The 17,388-nt window shown below is 46.7% G+C and overlaps 1 protein-coding gene across 1 annotated transcript in view; it reads right to left on the bottom strand.

Annotated features, from left to right (window-relative positions):
• Positions 1–17,388, bottom strand: part of LOC144773624 (transient receptor potential cation channel subfamily M member 2-like) — a 536,579-nt gene that overhangs the window by 146,335 nt on the left and 372,856 nt on the right. The window contains exon 16 of the mRNA XM_078658772.1: positions 10,168–10,246. Within this exon, the coding sequence (XP_078514898.1) occupies positions 10,168–10,246 (79 nt within the window). The remainder of the gene's footprint in view (positions 1–10,167; positions 10,247–17,388) is intronic.

Genomic DNA, 17,388 nt, shown 5'->3' with positions numbered 1-17,388 from the left:
GTACACCATCTTTCAAGACTCCCTTGGCACAGCCATAGTGGAGTGGGATGCACTAAAAGCCACAATATGAGGGAAATACTTGGGTACGGGAGGCGGGAGGCGGCATGCATTCTAGAGTTAGATTTAGCAGAAACGGAATGCATTCTGTTACAGCTTGAAACCAATGTGACGTTGTCACCATGCATATAACGGCACTGTCAGAGATGCGCAAGGAACACTCAGCATTCACAAAACGCCTCAGATGCTTGAATTACACAGCACATTCAGCTAAAACACATGCGCAGGATGACCGATCAGTGTCCCTCCTCACCTGGATGATTAAGCAAGACAGACTGGCAAGCCCCATCACAGAGTTCATGTCCCCCAGCAGTGAAATAAAATACACACAGCATGAAATACACCACAAATTGCCCCAACACTATTCATCATTATACCAATCCACACTGGTGACTACAGAACCTGACAAACATCACTTTCTTGATAGTCTACTCATCCCCGTCTAACAAAAGAACTCTGCATAGAATTAGATGCACCGATTACATTAGAGAAAATACCGGACGCAATATGGGCATTGTCCTCTGTAGAGTGCCTGGCTCAGACGGCTTTCCGTCTGAATTCTACAAAGCGTATGCTGACCTGTTGGCCCCACAGCTCCTCCGGGTTTACACGGAGGCAGTACAAAACAAGCACCTCCCAATTTCACTTACCGAAGCGACACTGATCACCCTCCCAAACCAGACAGGGACTCAACACAGTTGGGCTTGCACCGCCCGCTAGCTCTACTAAATGCAGACTACAAACTTTTAGTGATGATACTAGTGAAAAGGCTGTCATCCTTTACACCACATCTCATTCATGGGGACCAGAACGGGTTTGTCCCTGCGTGAAACATACCCCTGAATCTTTGTAGGCTGTATGAGATACGCTCTGCGCCAGAGTCGGGATGCCTGGTCTTAGACTTGGAAAAGGCTTTCAACACCGTAGAATGGCCCTTTCTATTCACTACGCTCCCATGATATTGGATTGGCCCATACTTCCTGAGCCTGGTCAGACTATTATATGGAGCACCCACAGTTCATGTCCGCACAGGCACTCCATTCTCGCAAACCATAAGGATTGTAGAGGCACCAGACAAGGCTACCCCTTTCGCCACTGATTTTCTTTCTAGATATAGAACCACTCACACTAGCTTTCCACGCCTCTGCGACTAATTGGGGCATCTCAATGGGCGCAGACATGCACGCCATATCGTTATACGCCAAAGACATTTTATTATATATGAGAGACATCCGCTGAGTGCCATCTAAGACCCCAGACACTTTCAATTTTTTCGCAGCGCTGTCGGGCTGAGGGTAAACTGAGGAAAATCTTGCTTATTCCCATTCAGCTGCCACATGGTGGACCCTCACTTCACCCTAGGTGATTCTACAGTGACATGGCAACCAAATATGTTTTGCTATCTGGGGATGCGGATCTCCCACACTGACCAGGACCTATTGGACGGGAACCTCACCAGACCAGTCACAGCACTGAAGTCACAGATAGCGTTCTTGAAATCCCTTGACATATTAGTAGCAGGGAAGGTTGCACTCATTAAAATGATAGTGATCCCGTGCCTGCCGTATCCTTTCACTAAGTTACCACTTTATTTGCCACCACCATTTTTCCACACGTGTGAGAGCACACTTTGAGACCTGATCTGGAGTGAAACGTGCTGCAGAGTTGCAAAAGCAAAACTATACCTGCCTCTGCCCCAAGGGGGACTAACTGTTCCAAACATGGAGCAGTACTACTTAGCATCCCAACTACATTGAGTAGCCAGGTGGATGTTGGAACAACACGTGATATAACCAATGGAGAACTACACCCCTATCCGACTATTCTCATAGGCCTCTGCAAGCATTGAGCTATCTATCCTCTTCCAACCTCATTGACCTTTGCAACTCCTACCTTCCTCTACCTATGAGTTCGTATCCTCCCCTCTCACAAACCAATATCCCAGTGATTGTAGGAACTTACAGAATCCCTCCTGCACCCATCTCACCTAGACCCCAGCTCAACTTATCACCATTCTCCCTTGCAGTTCTGCCAATTATAACCCTAAACCCCTCTTTTGCATGCTCGTCAATTGCCGTTTGGCTGTCCGTCATTCGATTGAAATATCCGAAACCATCCTCAGTGAAGCTATTGACATTGCCTTCCTCACAGAAACCTGGCTCAATGACCACTCAACAGTTTTCCTTGACTTTTTCACCCCCCTGTTTTTTCTATCCTTGGGAAAGACACACCTGTCAGAAAAGGGAGTGGTCTAGCTATAATCTATAAAATCGAACTTCAATTCTCCCTCTTAAAAGACTCAGACTATCTAACCTTTGAATACCTTGGAAACAAACTCACTGCCCAGGGTGTTCCCCGGATCCGACTACATAATATCTTCCACCCTCTGGGTGAACCTCTTCTCTTCGCTGAAGAATTTTCCGACTTTCTTTCACAATCTTCTTTGTCTGCCACAAAAAATCTCTTCTTAGGAGATTTTAACATTCATTGGAATAATGTTGAGGATCCCACCGCCATGCACCTCATTAACAACCTCAAACAAATATGCCAAAATCCAATCCATGTCAAAGGAGCCACTCTCAACGCCATCATTTACAATCATGACACATCCTCCCTATCTCACATCATCCCCATTGACTGGTCTGACCGTCACCTCATTCTGTTTAAGATAGTAACCAATTCCCCTCCCCCTCCACACAAATCACTAAACCCCTGAAATGGACCAGAAATCTTAGTCAAATCCCTCGGATGTACTTGAGTCTAAACTCCAAAGCCCAACTCCTTCTCACCCCCTTCTCCCAGAATATCAATGAGCTTACTGAGTCCACAGCGAGCAGTACCATTACTGCATACCCTAAATTTGAATAATTTGCGATTCTATGATTGACGCAGGTATCTTTCAGACACGGTTCTGGCCGCATGTTTGTAGATTCCAGCTCCTTGATCCCATTAAAACAGCTTGCACTGCGCCACAAGCTAAAAAATAAGTCCCATTCTATCTGAAGACCATAGGCTGGCATAGCTTGCCTCATATGTGTTTTTCACAGCTCTGAACACTATAACAGAGCAAAGATGTGTGTGTTGAAGGCCATCTAAATTTGGAGCAGGGTTGGTGAGGAACATGGCGGCGGGCTGACGCCGACTGCGGGAGCTCCGTCCTAACCTGGTGATGCCAATCAAATCGTCTGTGCCTCTATGAGCCTGGGATACAGTTAACAAGCGGTGAGAATGCAGAGTTTATGCCTCTAGTAAAAAAAACGCACAATATTAGTTTTCGGTATCTTTTTCCTTTTCCCTCACACCCCGTGTTCTATGAGCGCTAGGACCCTGTGGAGCAGCGGATGTACACGGAGGCACCAGCGCTGGAGGAGGTCGGTGAGGAGAGAGACGGCGCTTGTTGCAGAAATCGTGCGATATTGTGGCGCAGAATACGGTCTGCGGCTGCGAGGGCTTACCCCCGACCGACAAAGTGTGCAGTGATCCGGTATTGTCCCGTATTTGCGGAGGTCACGGATGTCACGGATGTGCAGTCAGTAAAGCAAGGTCAGGGGGAGGGAGACCTATGTTGTTTGACCAGAGTCTCCAACTGTAATATTGGTGTCCGGTCCTTCGAGGGTACTAAGGGCAGAGGAGGGCTTCATTTGATCTGTTCAAAAGTGTCCTTAGTGCAAACTAATCAGGGAGAGGATATAGGGTGCAAAGGGATGGACATTGTGCCACAACAGTCCCCTTCCACTATATCGGAAGAGTGTCCTAGTGGGCAAAATGTACAGAAGGGAGGGAAATAGTGGAAGTTGGTAAGCGGAGAGGAGGCGGGGAAGCCAAAAGGCAGTGTGGAGAGGTGCAGTCTGCCCCCCCGGCAGTGAGAAGTAGATACCTTCTCCGCTCCCAGCTTGAAAAAGAACAGTTTTTATTGGCTAGTAGAACAGGAGGTCCGGTCCCATTGACCCCACACCAGAAAAAGAAAGAAAGGAGGGAGAGGACTAAGGCAGGTGAGGGTAAAAAACTTAAAAGCTGTCTGAGTGTACCAAAACCTCCCCCATCGTTGAAATCTTATTTTAAAATAATGGAGAAAGTGATAGCTCTCAAGATTTCCTCTCCCATCAGCACCCTTACAGTTGCCAATTCAGATGAAGCTATTGAATTCACAGAAACGCAGATATAGAAACACAGGCGTTCCCTATAGTCCTCCATGAAACACCAGTTACACTGGAAAATATGTTTGCCCCGCTGCTATCCGAGCCAGATACAGACCCAGGGCTTTGATGGGGGGAGCAGAGGGGGACCCCGTCTCTTTGTCTCTACCAGAGCTCGGTTCTCAGCCCTTAGCCAGATCCATAGGGGACAAGCCGGTAGTACCCCTGGAGACGCAATTAAAGGGTAATGAAGGCAATCAGATAGAGTGCCTTCTGCGGTCCCTTCGTGAAGACTTACTGGCTAAACTTCTCCTCAAGTTCGAAATCTCAGAAGGAAATCAAAAAGAGATTGCTGAAAAGTGCACCAGCCTAGAAAGTAAATTAGATGACGTCTGTTCTAGGACAGAGGTGCTGGAAGGAAAAGTTGCTACTCTCTACAGGGTCTCTCAGGCTCACTCAAGAACAATATCTGAGTTGAAAGCTCAGAATAGGACATTGCAACTCGATATGGAGCGATTGGAGATCCACGCCAGAAGGAACAATTTAAAATTCCTGAAGATTCCCGAAGGAGCTGAAAATGGAGACGCGAAATCTCTGATGTGCAAATTACGGAGAGAAGGAGTGTTAAAGGACAGACCAGATATTGATCTCGAAAGTGAGATCCAGCGGGCACATAGAGATCCATTCAGACAGCATCCAGATCGGAGAGCCCCGAGAAAGATTCTGGTCAACTTTCATACGTATACAGTAAAGGAGCTGATTTTAGGCAGGGTCCTTGTTGTTCCATCTCCCCAGATTGACTCCACAAAATATCTTATTCGTTCTGATGTGGGCAGAGTAACTGCACAAAGACAATGGGAGTTGGGGTCTCGTATGTCAGATCTGAGAAGTCAAGGAGCACAGGTGATGATGAAGTTCCCTGCAGCATTGAGGGTGGTGTGGAGGAATAAAACGTATAATTTCACCTCCACCCAGGAGGTTGACACTTTTCTAACCAATATGAAAGATGCTCAGCGTTAGGCACTCCATGCCTTTAATAGGATTAGAAATTATAGGACCCCATGCCATGTCTGCACGCACACACCTTTCCTCTGGAATTTAACCATATATACATAGGGGTTTTCTCTTTTTTTAGAAGAAGAATAGAACAGACTAGACACTGATAGTGGTAGGGTATATATAGGTCGGTTTCGTAGGTAGAAATATTAGTGTTGGTACACATTGGAGTAAATAAAAAAAAAGGTAGGGGACAGAAATAGATTTGGAGGCTCCCCGTGTTTATATGTCTATAGGTAGTAGGAGGCATAGGATTTATATAGTTCTGTACGATATATAGTGGCAGAATCCAAGGTAGGGTTTGGGCTCTCAATGGCGATAAGATCGCCAAGGTTCACAAGCGGGGGTTCCTCATGGGGGGTGGTGGGAGGTGGAGGGGGGTGAGGGTGATAAAAGAAAAAATTATTCCTCATATAGCCAAGAAGGCCATTAAGAAACATGAAGCAATTTTTTCCAAGGAGAATGGGGCCAGCCCAGAGTCTCTCATTGGATATACATCCGCATGACAGATATATTTAATAAAATAAAAATAGTAAGTTGGAACGTTAATGGGTTGAGGGAGAGAAGGAAGCTCAATAGAATTTGTGAATTCCTGAGTAAAACCAAGGCCAATATCTGTCTATTGGAAGAAACCCATCTGGAGATGCAAGAATGTAAGTTAGCTTTTAAAAATCAAAGATGGATTCAAGATCTTCTATGCTCCAATCAAAAGGGAAATACTAGAGGAGTGGTGATGATAATCCGAGCCAATAGTAGAATTACAGTAGAGAAATATGAGACTGATTGATCAGGGAGATGGCTGACCGCATCTCTAGTCATAGATAGATCACGGCTGGCCTGTGCAGTATATTACGGGCCCAATCGAGATTCTCCAGAATCTCTGTTGAGCCTGAAATCTAGTCTCTCTGGTGTGAATATGCCTATTATTCTGGGGGGCGATTTTAATTTGTTTTTTTTATGCTACTTTAGATCGCACTTCCGGGGCCACGTTCACTCCTCCACATAAATCAAAAATGGAGCTCAAAAATATCATGAAGGATTTTAATCTATTGGATGTATGGAGGATTAAAAATGGCAAAAGAAGGGACTATTCTTTAGATAGATACAGGCACCACTCACGAATAGACTTCTTTCTGGTTGACCAAATATTATTTTCAGTGGTCGATTCCGTATTATACATTCCATCCCTGTTATAGGACCATTTTATGGTAGCAATAACGATGAAACTTATACAGGGGGAGCAAGGAAGAAGGTGGGCTCCTGACAGATCAATACTCCAAAAAATGAGGTAAAAAATGATCTAGTGAAGCAGATAGCTGAATACTTTAGGTTTTGTAGCGGTACTGCATCTGATCAAATTGTCTGCGAGGCCGTTAAGTCTTACCTGAGGGGACTCTTAACCACCATTATGATACAGAGAAAGAAGGCCAGTAGAAAGACTCCCTCCTTATAATAAAACAAAAAGAACAGCAGCTACAGACAGCCTCACTAAATCAGCAGACTAACTTGGCTGCTATACAGAGGGAGCGGATTGCTTAAAGGCTGTTTATCAGGCGAATTTAGATAAAATAATTAAAGACAGGTGGGACGCTAGTAAATTACAAAACTTCTCTTATGGAGAAAAATGTGGACGCCTTCTTGCTTGGAAGGCCAGGTCGGATAGGGCTAGAAATGAAATAAGAGGATTAAATTTGCATGCTACAGGGGCCCTATCGTATGACACTGATCAGATCTCGGAGGAAGCTAAACTATTTATGCAAGATCTTTATACAGAGAATAATGATTCTTCAACTCAAAGAGCAGCAGACTGGCTTAAGCAGCTGGAGGTACCTCAGTTATTGGAGGCAGATAGTGCCCTTTTGAGTTCAGCCATTAAAGATGGAGAGGTGTACAACCAGATAAAAAAGATGGCCAAGGGAAAGGCAGCCGGCCCTGATGGGCTCCCGGTAGAAATATATCAAATAGGTGCCGACATAGGGGTTCCTATTCTCACGACTTTATTTAATAAGGTACACCTGACAGGTGACATTACTCCACATACCTGTTCAGAAGCTACAGTTACCTTGATTTTGAAGCCTAATAAAGACCCTCTGATCATTGAGTCATATAGGCCAATCTCGCTGCTAAATATTGATTATAAAATCTTTGCGGGGGTTTGGGCAGCGAGATTGGCTAAAGTAATTAAAACTGTGGTGCACGAGGATCAGAGGGGCTTTATGCCGGGTAGGCAATTGAATGAACTGACCTTCCAGGCTATTGCTGCTATAGATGTTGCCACCGATAGGAAACTCCCCTTGACTATTGTAGCCGCTAAGGCATTTGACCCAGGTCTTATCTATGGGAGGCAATATCCGGATTAGGTATCCCGATAAACTTTATAGCGTCAATTAGAGCACTCTACTCTAATCCTAAGGCTAAAATCCTTGTTAATGGTCTCCTTACGGATTGGGTGAGAATATCGCGTGGTACTAGGTAGGGCTGTCCCCTTTCTCCGTTATTGTTTCATTTGTATATTGAACCTTTTGTTATTCAACTAAGATCAGATCGTTTGATTAAACCTTTTAATATCGCAGAACTGGCCTTAAAATTTGCTATATATGCAGATGATCTTTTAATGTTTAATCCAGAAGAGGCAATTCCCCGAATTTTTGACCAGTCAGAAGCTTTTGGGGCAATCTCAGGCTATAAAATAAATAAAGAAAAAACAGAGATTATGCAGTGGAATCAGGAGGTGGTGCTTCCGGAGGTAAAATCACGGATGAGATATCTCGGTATACATCTGGCTCAGGATATCACAGAGCTATCTAAAATAAACCTAGATAGAGTTTATAAGGAGGTCTGTAGCTTTTTACAACGTTGGTCAGGTCTCCAGTTGAATATCTTTGGGAGAGTAAATCTAATTAAGATGGTCATCTTGCCTAAAATCACCTTTCTGTTTAATTCGATTCCACTAATGTTCAGCCCGAAAGACATAGCAAAAATACAGGGGAAAATTGGCTCCTTCATCTGGGACACGAAATCATCGAGAATTTCGTGGAAAAAATTGAGAAGAAAATTAAAATCAGGAGGGTTAGCCTTGCCAGATATACTTATCTATTGCCATTCTTTTCACTTTAAAAACTTTAGATTATTGGCAGATAGGGCTGAGACATCATCCTTAGGCTGACTGTTTCAGGCATTATTGCATTGCATACCTCAAGGGCATGAATACTTTCTATTCAAATTTGGTGACCCCAGGTTTTACAAGAAAGTGAGGTTAAAGATTCTGGGTACGGCTCTGAAAAACTGGATATTCCTTAGATAAAAGTTGGGAATTCCCTACTATGCGCCCCAGGCTCCGATATGGGATTCTCCGGGGACACCAGAGTGCCTTAAAGATCAGTTATCAGGACCCCTCAGATTAGCAGGTATAATATTTTGGCAGGATTTACAAAACAACTCACAGTTTATGGACTGGGAATCCCTTTCTAGACTAACAGGGGGAGCGCTGACTAGGTTCAAATATTATCAGCTATCGGGTTGGTGGGCCACTATACCATGGGCTCTTAATACTTTAAATCCAAAGTTCGACCTAGTAAATAGAAAGGGGGATGGAAAAAAGAGCTATCTTACTGGTACTGGGCTATGTTGGAGGCAGAGGGAGTGACAGAGTTAGAAATTCAAAGGTTATGGTGTGGTGCTGCGGGTTTCGATCATGACAACTTGAAAGACCTGTGGGTAGACTCCTTTGTGATGCTAAACTCTGTGGTTAAGTCCGCCCCCCTCAAAAGGAATCATCTCTTCACTTTGTACAGAGTGTACCTATCACCTAAAAAACGAGTAAAAATTACGAGTCTAGAATATGGTTGCCCAAGATGCAAATTTCCTGCCGCTGATGATCTTCACATGTTCGCAGAATGCCGAATGCTCATAGACTATTGGTCCAAAATAGAAGAGTTTTTGGCCGAGGTACTGGGCGTACAAATTGTGGTTACCCCGAGGACAATTCTGTTCGGGCTAGCCACAGAATACCATCTGAATGACATGGCGGCTAAATTCATTTTCTATCTGATGATCTTAGCAAGGCGGGAAATATGTAGAGCCTGGAAGAATGAAAATGCCCCAATCTTTCCAGACTGCCTGAAATATGTTATCTACATCAGCGAGTCGGATATGGCCTGCGATAGCACCAGCTATGATAAGATCTGGGAGGCCCTTGTGGCATGGCGGAACAGATGAGGGTATTCCAATGATTTCACCTGGGTACTGTTGGGTCTTTTTCTTCAATCCAATAAAGGGCTCCCCAGTTATAAAAGGATTGGAGTGGATTAAGCAAACAGTATAAGCTAGAGGGGTTCCCCCTTTCTCTATCTCCGTAGGGCTAAACATCGGAGTTGGAACACCATAAATATAGGAGAGAGGGGGGATTCCCTATCTAGAATGCCCATTTGTGGTATATGAGGAGTACAAAAAAAAAAAGGCATCTAGAAAACTCATATGGGCACATTGGTGCCAAGAAGATTGAGCAAGAGGTTAGAAAATGAGTGATTTTTACCATGGCTGTTTCCATCTAGCACAATTTAATTTACGGTTTCATCGCCTGTTTAAATACAACCATTAACATGTATTCATGTAGTCTGCACTTGATTAGGGAGATATACATTTAAAATATTTTATTGACAATTACTGTGTGTGTTAAACCAAGAGGTTTTAGAACTCACTAATAAAAAAATCCTGTAGTCTCACATGATTAATCGTTACCCTAAATTCATCGTCCTAAATATGGCATGGGAGGCATGTGGAATATAGTCTCTCTGATTTCCTGTCTCGAGTCGGTAAACTGGTGTCAGCCGGCAACTTTTTGGATGTCTCAAACTGGGATAGATCTGCTGGTGACCCTGTGAAAACAAATCAAAGTGTCCCCACTCCCCGAACTTACCCATAACAGGAGCTTTCTCTTCGGATGCAGATCCATTCTCTGTCAAGGACTTCATGATCCAGTTCAGGGACTGGAACACCTGCAACAAAAATCATCCCACTCCATTAAATTATTGTGTAGCTTCCATGATGTACAAAGAAAAACATCCTTAAATATGACAAAGACTAGCCTGGCTGATGAAGGGTGATGCCCTGAAACCGGTCCCAGGATGCTTGTTTCCAGTCCAGGCAGGACCTGGCTTGGCAGTTCGGGCTGGACTGTTCCCATGAGGCACAGGTTCAAGACTGATTTGCATATAGCTGGGTCCCAACGGGGGTGGTGTGGTGAGCAAAAGAATGATGCATTTAACTCAGATCTCTGTGACTGTGGGTTAATTTTTGCATTGTCCAGCCTTCTGTCCATCAATTGTTTCTTTTGCATATGACTGGAGAACAACAGCCAAAGGTTCTGCCATCCTCCATTCATTAGGGAGAGCTCAAGATTTAAGGAACATAGAGGGATAAACTAAGAGGAAATATTTGGCTTGAATTACAATACCCCCTTGCCTACCCGCCCTTATGATATCATAGAGTCCCCTACCCTTCGTGCAACTAATCAGACTCATACCTTTCTGTCATGGAACAAAGCAGGCTCTAATAATAAAGGTTTTAATGAAGAGTGGTTTAAAGTACTCTTTGATTTTACCTGCATTCAAGAAAACTTAGATAAAAAACGCCTTCTGACGTAATCTTTTTGCCAAAACCCTTCCAGTTTGTTCACTAAATTTGTAACATTCTGCTTTATGTTGTCTTTGTTTAACTGCAATTTGATCTTCTATATTAGAATACACTGTAGCCCTTTTGATTGTTAAATCTTGTTGTGCACCTTTTATATCCTGACCCAGTCTAATCTGATCAGCTAGCTCGCGTTCTGCCTTCATAACCATATCTGTTTTGTTCTTAAATTTGATCCATTTTGCTTTCTGACGAAAATTTGAATAACTTAGAGCTTCTCCCCTAAATGTCGCCTTGAATGCATCCCAAACTATTTTATTTGATGCAGTACTTTTATTAATTTTAAAAAAATCCTCTATAAATTTAACCATGTGTTGACAATAGTCCTCCTCAAGTAGTAGTTTTCTTTCAAAGACCACATAGTACCTCTCACTTTTCTTATCTGTGAGCCCAAAATTAATTTGAGTATTAGTGGATTATGGTCAGATATGAGGTTTGGTAAAATTTAAATTATTACTTTACCTGTAAAGTGCTGTGAGATAAAGAAATAATCCAACCGGACAAATTTCTTGTGTGGGGCTGAAAAAAAAGTATATCTTAATTCTTTTGCGTGAAGCATGTTCCACACATCAATAAGCCCATGTTCTATAGTTAGCTCACGTAGGGCCCTAAAAAGCCGATTTTTCCTTCAAACATATCTTCCATTCTTCCTAATGTCAAAGTCCGCCTCCATATGGATATTAAAATCCCCACATATAATCAATGGTTGAGGCCATAGAGCTAATTCGACATGGATAAAATCCATAAGCTCTGAATCATCCAAATTAGGACAAAATAAAGTACAGATGGTTACTCTATTCTCATCAATCTTAAATTCCCCTATAACCCATCTCCCCCATTTGTCTTCCAAGGTCCTTAAATAAGTCCCTAGACCCTGTTTCATGAGAATAGCTACCCCTCTCTTAATCCCTGTTTGTTTTGAGCACACAACTAAATCCAAGCCTAGATTTTTTAACCAACCTCTCTTTTCTCCTGCAATGTCTGTTTCTTGTAAACATAATATGTCAATTCACAATAATTGAATAATTTTAGACAATACATCCCTTTTCTTGGGATCATTGAGCCCACTAATATTTAACGCACATATCCTTAATTTCCTATCCATTTTTTATAGAATAAATTTTTTTCTTATTTTCAAAATATTTAGTTTGCTCTACATATCTAACATACCTCTTTTTACCATTTATGTAGTAATGACCCATACGGTATATCACCAAAACAACTAATCTAGACTTCAAACAATCAGTGAATGCTGCTGACTTTTTACCCCCCCACCACAACCCCATCTCCACCTTTCCCTTCACCCTAAACCCCCCTTCTCCTCCCATCCCACCCAACCAACCATATGAGGCACAAGGACTGTTCAAAGACATCCTAAAAGCGCTGTGGCTGCAGGCGAGGCCGGGGGCAAGGCTCGTCCATCTGCCGTGTGATTTTGAGACGGATCGCTTCATTAGATCCGCACCGACATTGACTGGGGGAACGAGACTACCCTTGGCGCTGCTACACCGGCGGGCCAGCCGGCGCGAGGCCGCAGCTTCGGCGGAGCGGCTGGGCCTGCGGTGGTGACCTACGTGAAACCTCACCGGAGCCAGCGGAGGCGGGGGCAGAAGGGGAAAACAGCAAAGCTCTCGCAACCACAAGACAGTAAAATAGCATGACACACAGTAATGACAATAAAGTGAAGAACAACAGCAGATCTTGTATTTTCAAAATTCCCAAAGACGTTTTATTTGGATCCACATTCAGCCGACACGTGTTTCGTCGTGTTCAAAAGTGGAGTCAACACGACTCTTCAGGGCTGGTAAAGACCCAGGCATCTATCGGTTAATACAAAATGTTGATGTTGTAGAGCGGTGAATCCTGTGTATGAATCGAAAGAAGATCACAGTGTAAGTAATCCAAAAATACTCAGATCCGGGTTGGGAATACGACTAGGTTATGACGTAGGCGCTCACTGAAGCGCATAGGTGGAAGCATAAAGAGACTAGACACGTGTACGTCCGTCCATGGAACACGGCGACCGGGAACACACAGAGGAGGGATGCCAAATCTAAGCGCACCGCTTGTGTTTTAAAAACCAATCAAACAACTCTAGTCCTTGCATTTTGGATCCCCTCCCGGTAGAATCTGACACGTACACGTGTCTAGTCTCTTTATGCTTCCACCTATGCGCTTCTGTGAGCGCCTACGTCATAACCTAGTCGTATTCCTAACCCGGATCTGAGTATTTTTGGATTACTTACACTGTGATCTTCTTTTGATTCATTCTGCTGTTGTTCTTCACTTTATTGTCATTACTGTGTGTCATGCTATTTTACTGCCTTGTGGTTGCGAGAGCTTTGCTGTTTTCTCATTATTGAAAGTCTTTGATTTTCCTTGAACGGTTTGGGTTATCCCGTTCGCTCTTCACGCACCACGCTACAAACATTATTCTCCTACTACACTGTAACGTTTACTATAGGCAGAGCGCCTTCCATCTGTACTGAACATAACCCTCACAGCTGTCTCTTGAGGCGGGGGCAGAAGCCCGGAAAGCCCCCCACCCCCCCGCACCCTGGCGGCGCTGCAGTAGCGGGTCCCACCCCCGGAGCTGCATTATTCCAGCGGGACGAGGCACTGAGGGGCCCGATCGGCGGATCGCCGAGACATAGAGGTCGAAGGCGCTAGGACCGGCGGCGGCTGCAGTTGCAGGGGTGACGATCGGCTGTGAGCTGGCTGCTGCGCTGCTGATCGCGTGAGGGAAGCGCCCGGACAAACCGAGAGGCGGACTACGCTGTACTACTGGACCACGTGAACTGGAGGCTTTCACCGGCACAGTGGGTCTTGCGCTGAGGCATCGCCTGGACGCTGCAGGAGCCCATAGCGGCGCAGGGAAACAAGACCACACCCCCTGCCCCCCGGTTCCTTGCGTGGGCAGCCATAACGTGCAGAGCAGCTGACGCAACCTGCCACAGTGGGGAAACGGCCGCGGTGCCACAGAACTGCATTGCCGGCGGACAAGGAAGGATGGCCACACCTGGGGAGAACAGCGGAGACAAGGTACGCAGTAGTCAGCAGTGAACCCCCCCCCCTTCTCCGCAGTAGCAACCATACGGCATAAAGAGGCAAAGCACAGTATAGCGCTGACACTACCCCCCCACATACCAACGAGCCTAACAGAGGAACAGAGATGCTTACTGACGCTGGGGCTGTGCAGACCCACCGCGGGCCCCTGATGGTAAAGGAGGCCTGCCCAGGCGAAGAAGCACGGGGGTGGCTCCTCACGGCACGGACTACGATGCGACCTTGCTTACAGGACGCGTTGCGAAGATAGCGCAAACACACCCACCTGACGCAGACTTTAGCGCCACCACACTTGCACGAAGACCCTGTGTGATCGCCACACCTGGCCCATGTCTGGGGGAGTGATGACCCGAACTGGCACTGGGGGCGTGTCAACGAAAGGGAAACCACCTAAATCAATGACCAAAATGGATGCGGAGCAAGTGACGTCGAAACTGGACAATGTACTAGCCATCATGGAACGATTCGAAGAATCCCTTCAACAAACCCGCACCTCCTTGGAAACCAAGATCGACAGCGTGGCGATCGACATAACCCATCTCAAAGCCGATCATAAAAAACTGCAAGAACGCACTACGATCCTGGAGGGGCGGTGGCAACTTTGGAGCCTACTGTGACTCAGGCTGATAAGCACATCCGAGACCTGCTTAACCAAGTAGAGTTCTTGGAAGACAGAGCCGAAGATGCAGAAGGACGGGCGCGAAGGAACAACATCCGCCTGGTAGGCATTCCGGAGAAATGGGAGGGGTCTGACCCCACCCGACGAGTGGAAGACTGGCTGCGTGACCTACTCCCGGAGGGTGCACTGTCGCCCCATTTCGTGGTGGAACGTGCGCATAGAGTACCCACAAGACCCTTACCCCCAGGCTCAAACCCCAGGCCGATAATTCTACGAGTCCTTAACTAAAGAGACCGCGACACAATCCTGCGGGAATCCAGGAAGCTTGGCGACATCCGAATAGACAATGCTACTGTGATGTTCTTCCCTGATTACACGATACAGGTGCAGCGACAACGACACTCCTTCCTGGAGGTAAAGAGACGGCTACGGCAGGCGGGCCTCAAGTACTCGCTACTCTTCCCTGCTAAGCTAAGAGTAGTGGCACAAGATAAGATGCACTTTTTCACTGCCCCCGAGGAAGTCGAGATCTGGCTAGATGGAGGCATGATGGAAACACCGAGAGGACTGCAAAGACATACCGCGATGCCACGTGCTCGAGGGCCGAGGCGGCGCCGCCGACGTGGGACGCCCACACCTCCGAGCGCGTGGGAGTCACCGACCCACTTCTCACCAACGGACCAGATTCTACAGGAACAGCAAGACGCGCTACGCAAAGTTTCTGAAATCAGCAGCTCCCCAACTCCGTCGTTGGCCCCCGACACCAGCCCGGTGGCATTTCCAAGTGACGATGAGGCAATCTATGGGATACCGGACTCCCAACAATCTGGAGGTCCTCCGAGTATCACACCGCAGACAGCGGACCTCCTCGGCTGAGACAGCTCCTGGAACCGCCCCCCCCCCACACGGAGTGTAACGAAGTTGACAGGGTATACACCACTTCGACCCAGCACAGGATGTACTCTTAGCGAACCTAACTGAGGTACAGACTCCCCCCGCCCCGGCAATCTGGGGGAAACCGAGACGCAGTGAGTAATATTTTGCCATATACAAGTAACCTTAACCTGTGCACCGGAAGGACCACTTACCCTTCAAAATTGTCATAAACTTGCAATCCTGATACCGTTCCTGTTATAAACAGAGCCCTCCACCCCCCCTTCCTAGCGAACCATGCCCCCGCCATTTGACTTTGCGCATGCCTCCCACTGCTGTCTTGGACGGGTGGCCACTGAACCTCGCCTGCCGGCCACTGCTTCTCCGCCAGACCGGGGCGAGGAGAAGCTCCCCTCATGAACAATGTTGCCTATCTGAACCTAGCGACATCAACCTACCAAAACCCCCCTAGAACTGTATAGTTCACTATTGCTCACTTGAGTGTTTGGACGGTGGCATGTTGCGCCACCGACCTTTTGGTATTTACTGTCTTGTTGCCTACATTTGGCTATGTAAGCCCCCCCCCTTTTTTTTTTTTCCTTTTACCCAGTTGCGTACAGTGGGAGTGATGCGGGTTGTGTGGGCGGTTGGGGGGACTCGGGAGATGGGACCAGCATTGAGGGACCAGGGAAACACTCCATTTGCAGAACTGGGAGTGACAAGTGAGGGCAACACATACATAAATAACTATAATGGCTGAAATCCAGATTTGTACTTGGAACGTCAGGGGAATGCACACGCCGGCAAGACGCTATCAGATTTACTCTTACCTAAAACGTCACAAAATACACATAGCGCTATTACAGGAAACGCACCTAAACCAGGTGGAGGTGCGAGCGCTACACCGCAAGTGGCGGGGGCAACGGCATGCAACAACATACTCCTCCTTTGCGCGCGGAGCACTCCTATGGGTTCGCCCTGGGCAGTCACGGACACACGGATAGATCCAGATGGCAGGTATGTGGTGGCACAAGGCAGGCTGGACGGACAACAAGTAGCACTGGCATCCATATATTCCCCAAACACCGATCAGGGCAGCTTCCTTACACACCTTTCCACAATAATGGCGACATGGCACGCGGCCCCGTGGGTGTTGGGAGGTGATTATAACTGCGTGCTGGACGCGACCCTAGACCGCTCTTTCCCACCCCAAGATAACACACCAACACACACCGCCATGAGGGCGCTCCACACCTGGGCTGCGCAGTGGCAGCACCATAATGCTTGGCGGACGCGCAACCCCGCGACAAGGGAATACTCCCACTACTCAGGTGCACACGGCTTGCATGTGCGTCTGGACAGATTCATGGTGACCACTGACCTCCTCCCACTACTCACGGACACGCGATACATGGGCCGCACACACTCAGACCACAACCCACATTTCCTGAAGCTCGCTTGGGAGCGCCCACACCCCCCTATCCCCACCTGTCGGCTCCAACCATCGCTGCTGCTGGACGCGGCCTTTCGAGACTCACTTCTCAGACAGACAGCCCAATATTTTGAGGAAAACTCTGACACAGCATCCACCCCTCAGATAGAATGGGACGCCTTCAAGGCGGTTATTCGCGGACATTGCCTGGGCACACAAGGACACATGCGTAAACAATTAGAAAGCGACCTGACGAAGCTAGAAACCGACCTGCACAGGCAGGAACAGGCTGCGATCAACGGCACTGACAACCCTCTAGCGGAGAGGTTGCGCAACATCAATTACGCCGCACACTCAGCACGCACCCATCATCAAAGTGACAGGCCCGGCAAGCTGTTGGCTTGGCTGATTTCACGAGAAGACCGAGCAGCCCCAGTGGTGGCGATACAAGCCGACGA

The sequence above is a fragment of the Lissotriton helveticus genome, chromosome 8, assembly GCF_964261635.1.
Source record: "Lissotriton helveticus chromosome 8, aLisHel1.1, whole genome shotgun sequence".
Taxonomy (NCBI): Eukaryota; Metazoa; Chordata; class Amphibia; order Caudata; family Salamandridae; genus Lissotriton; species Lissotriton helveticus.
This window is presented reverse-complemented; position numbering and strand designations above follow the sequence as displayed.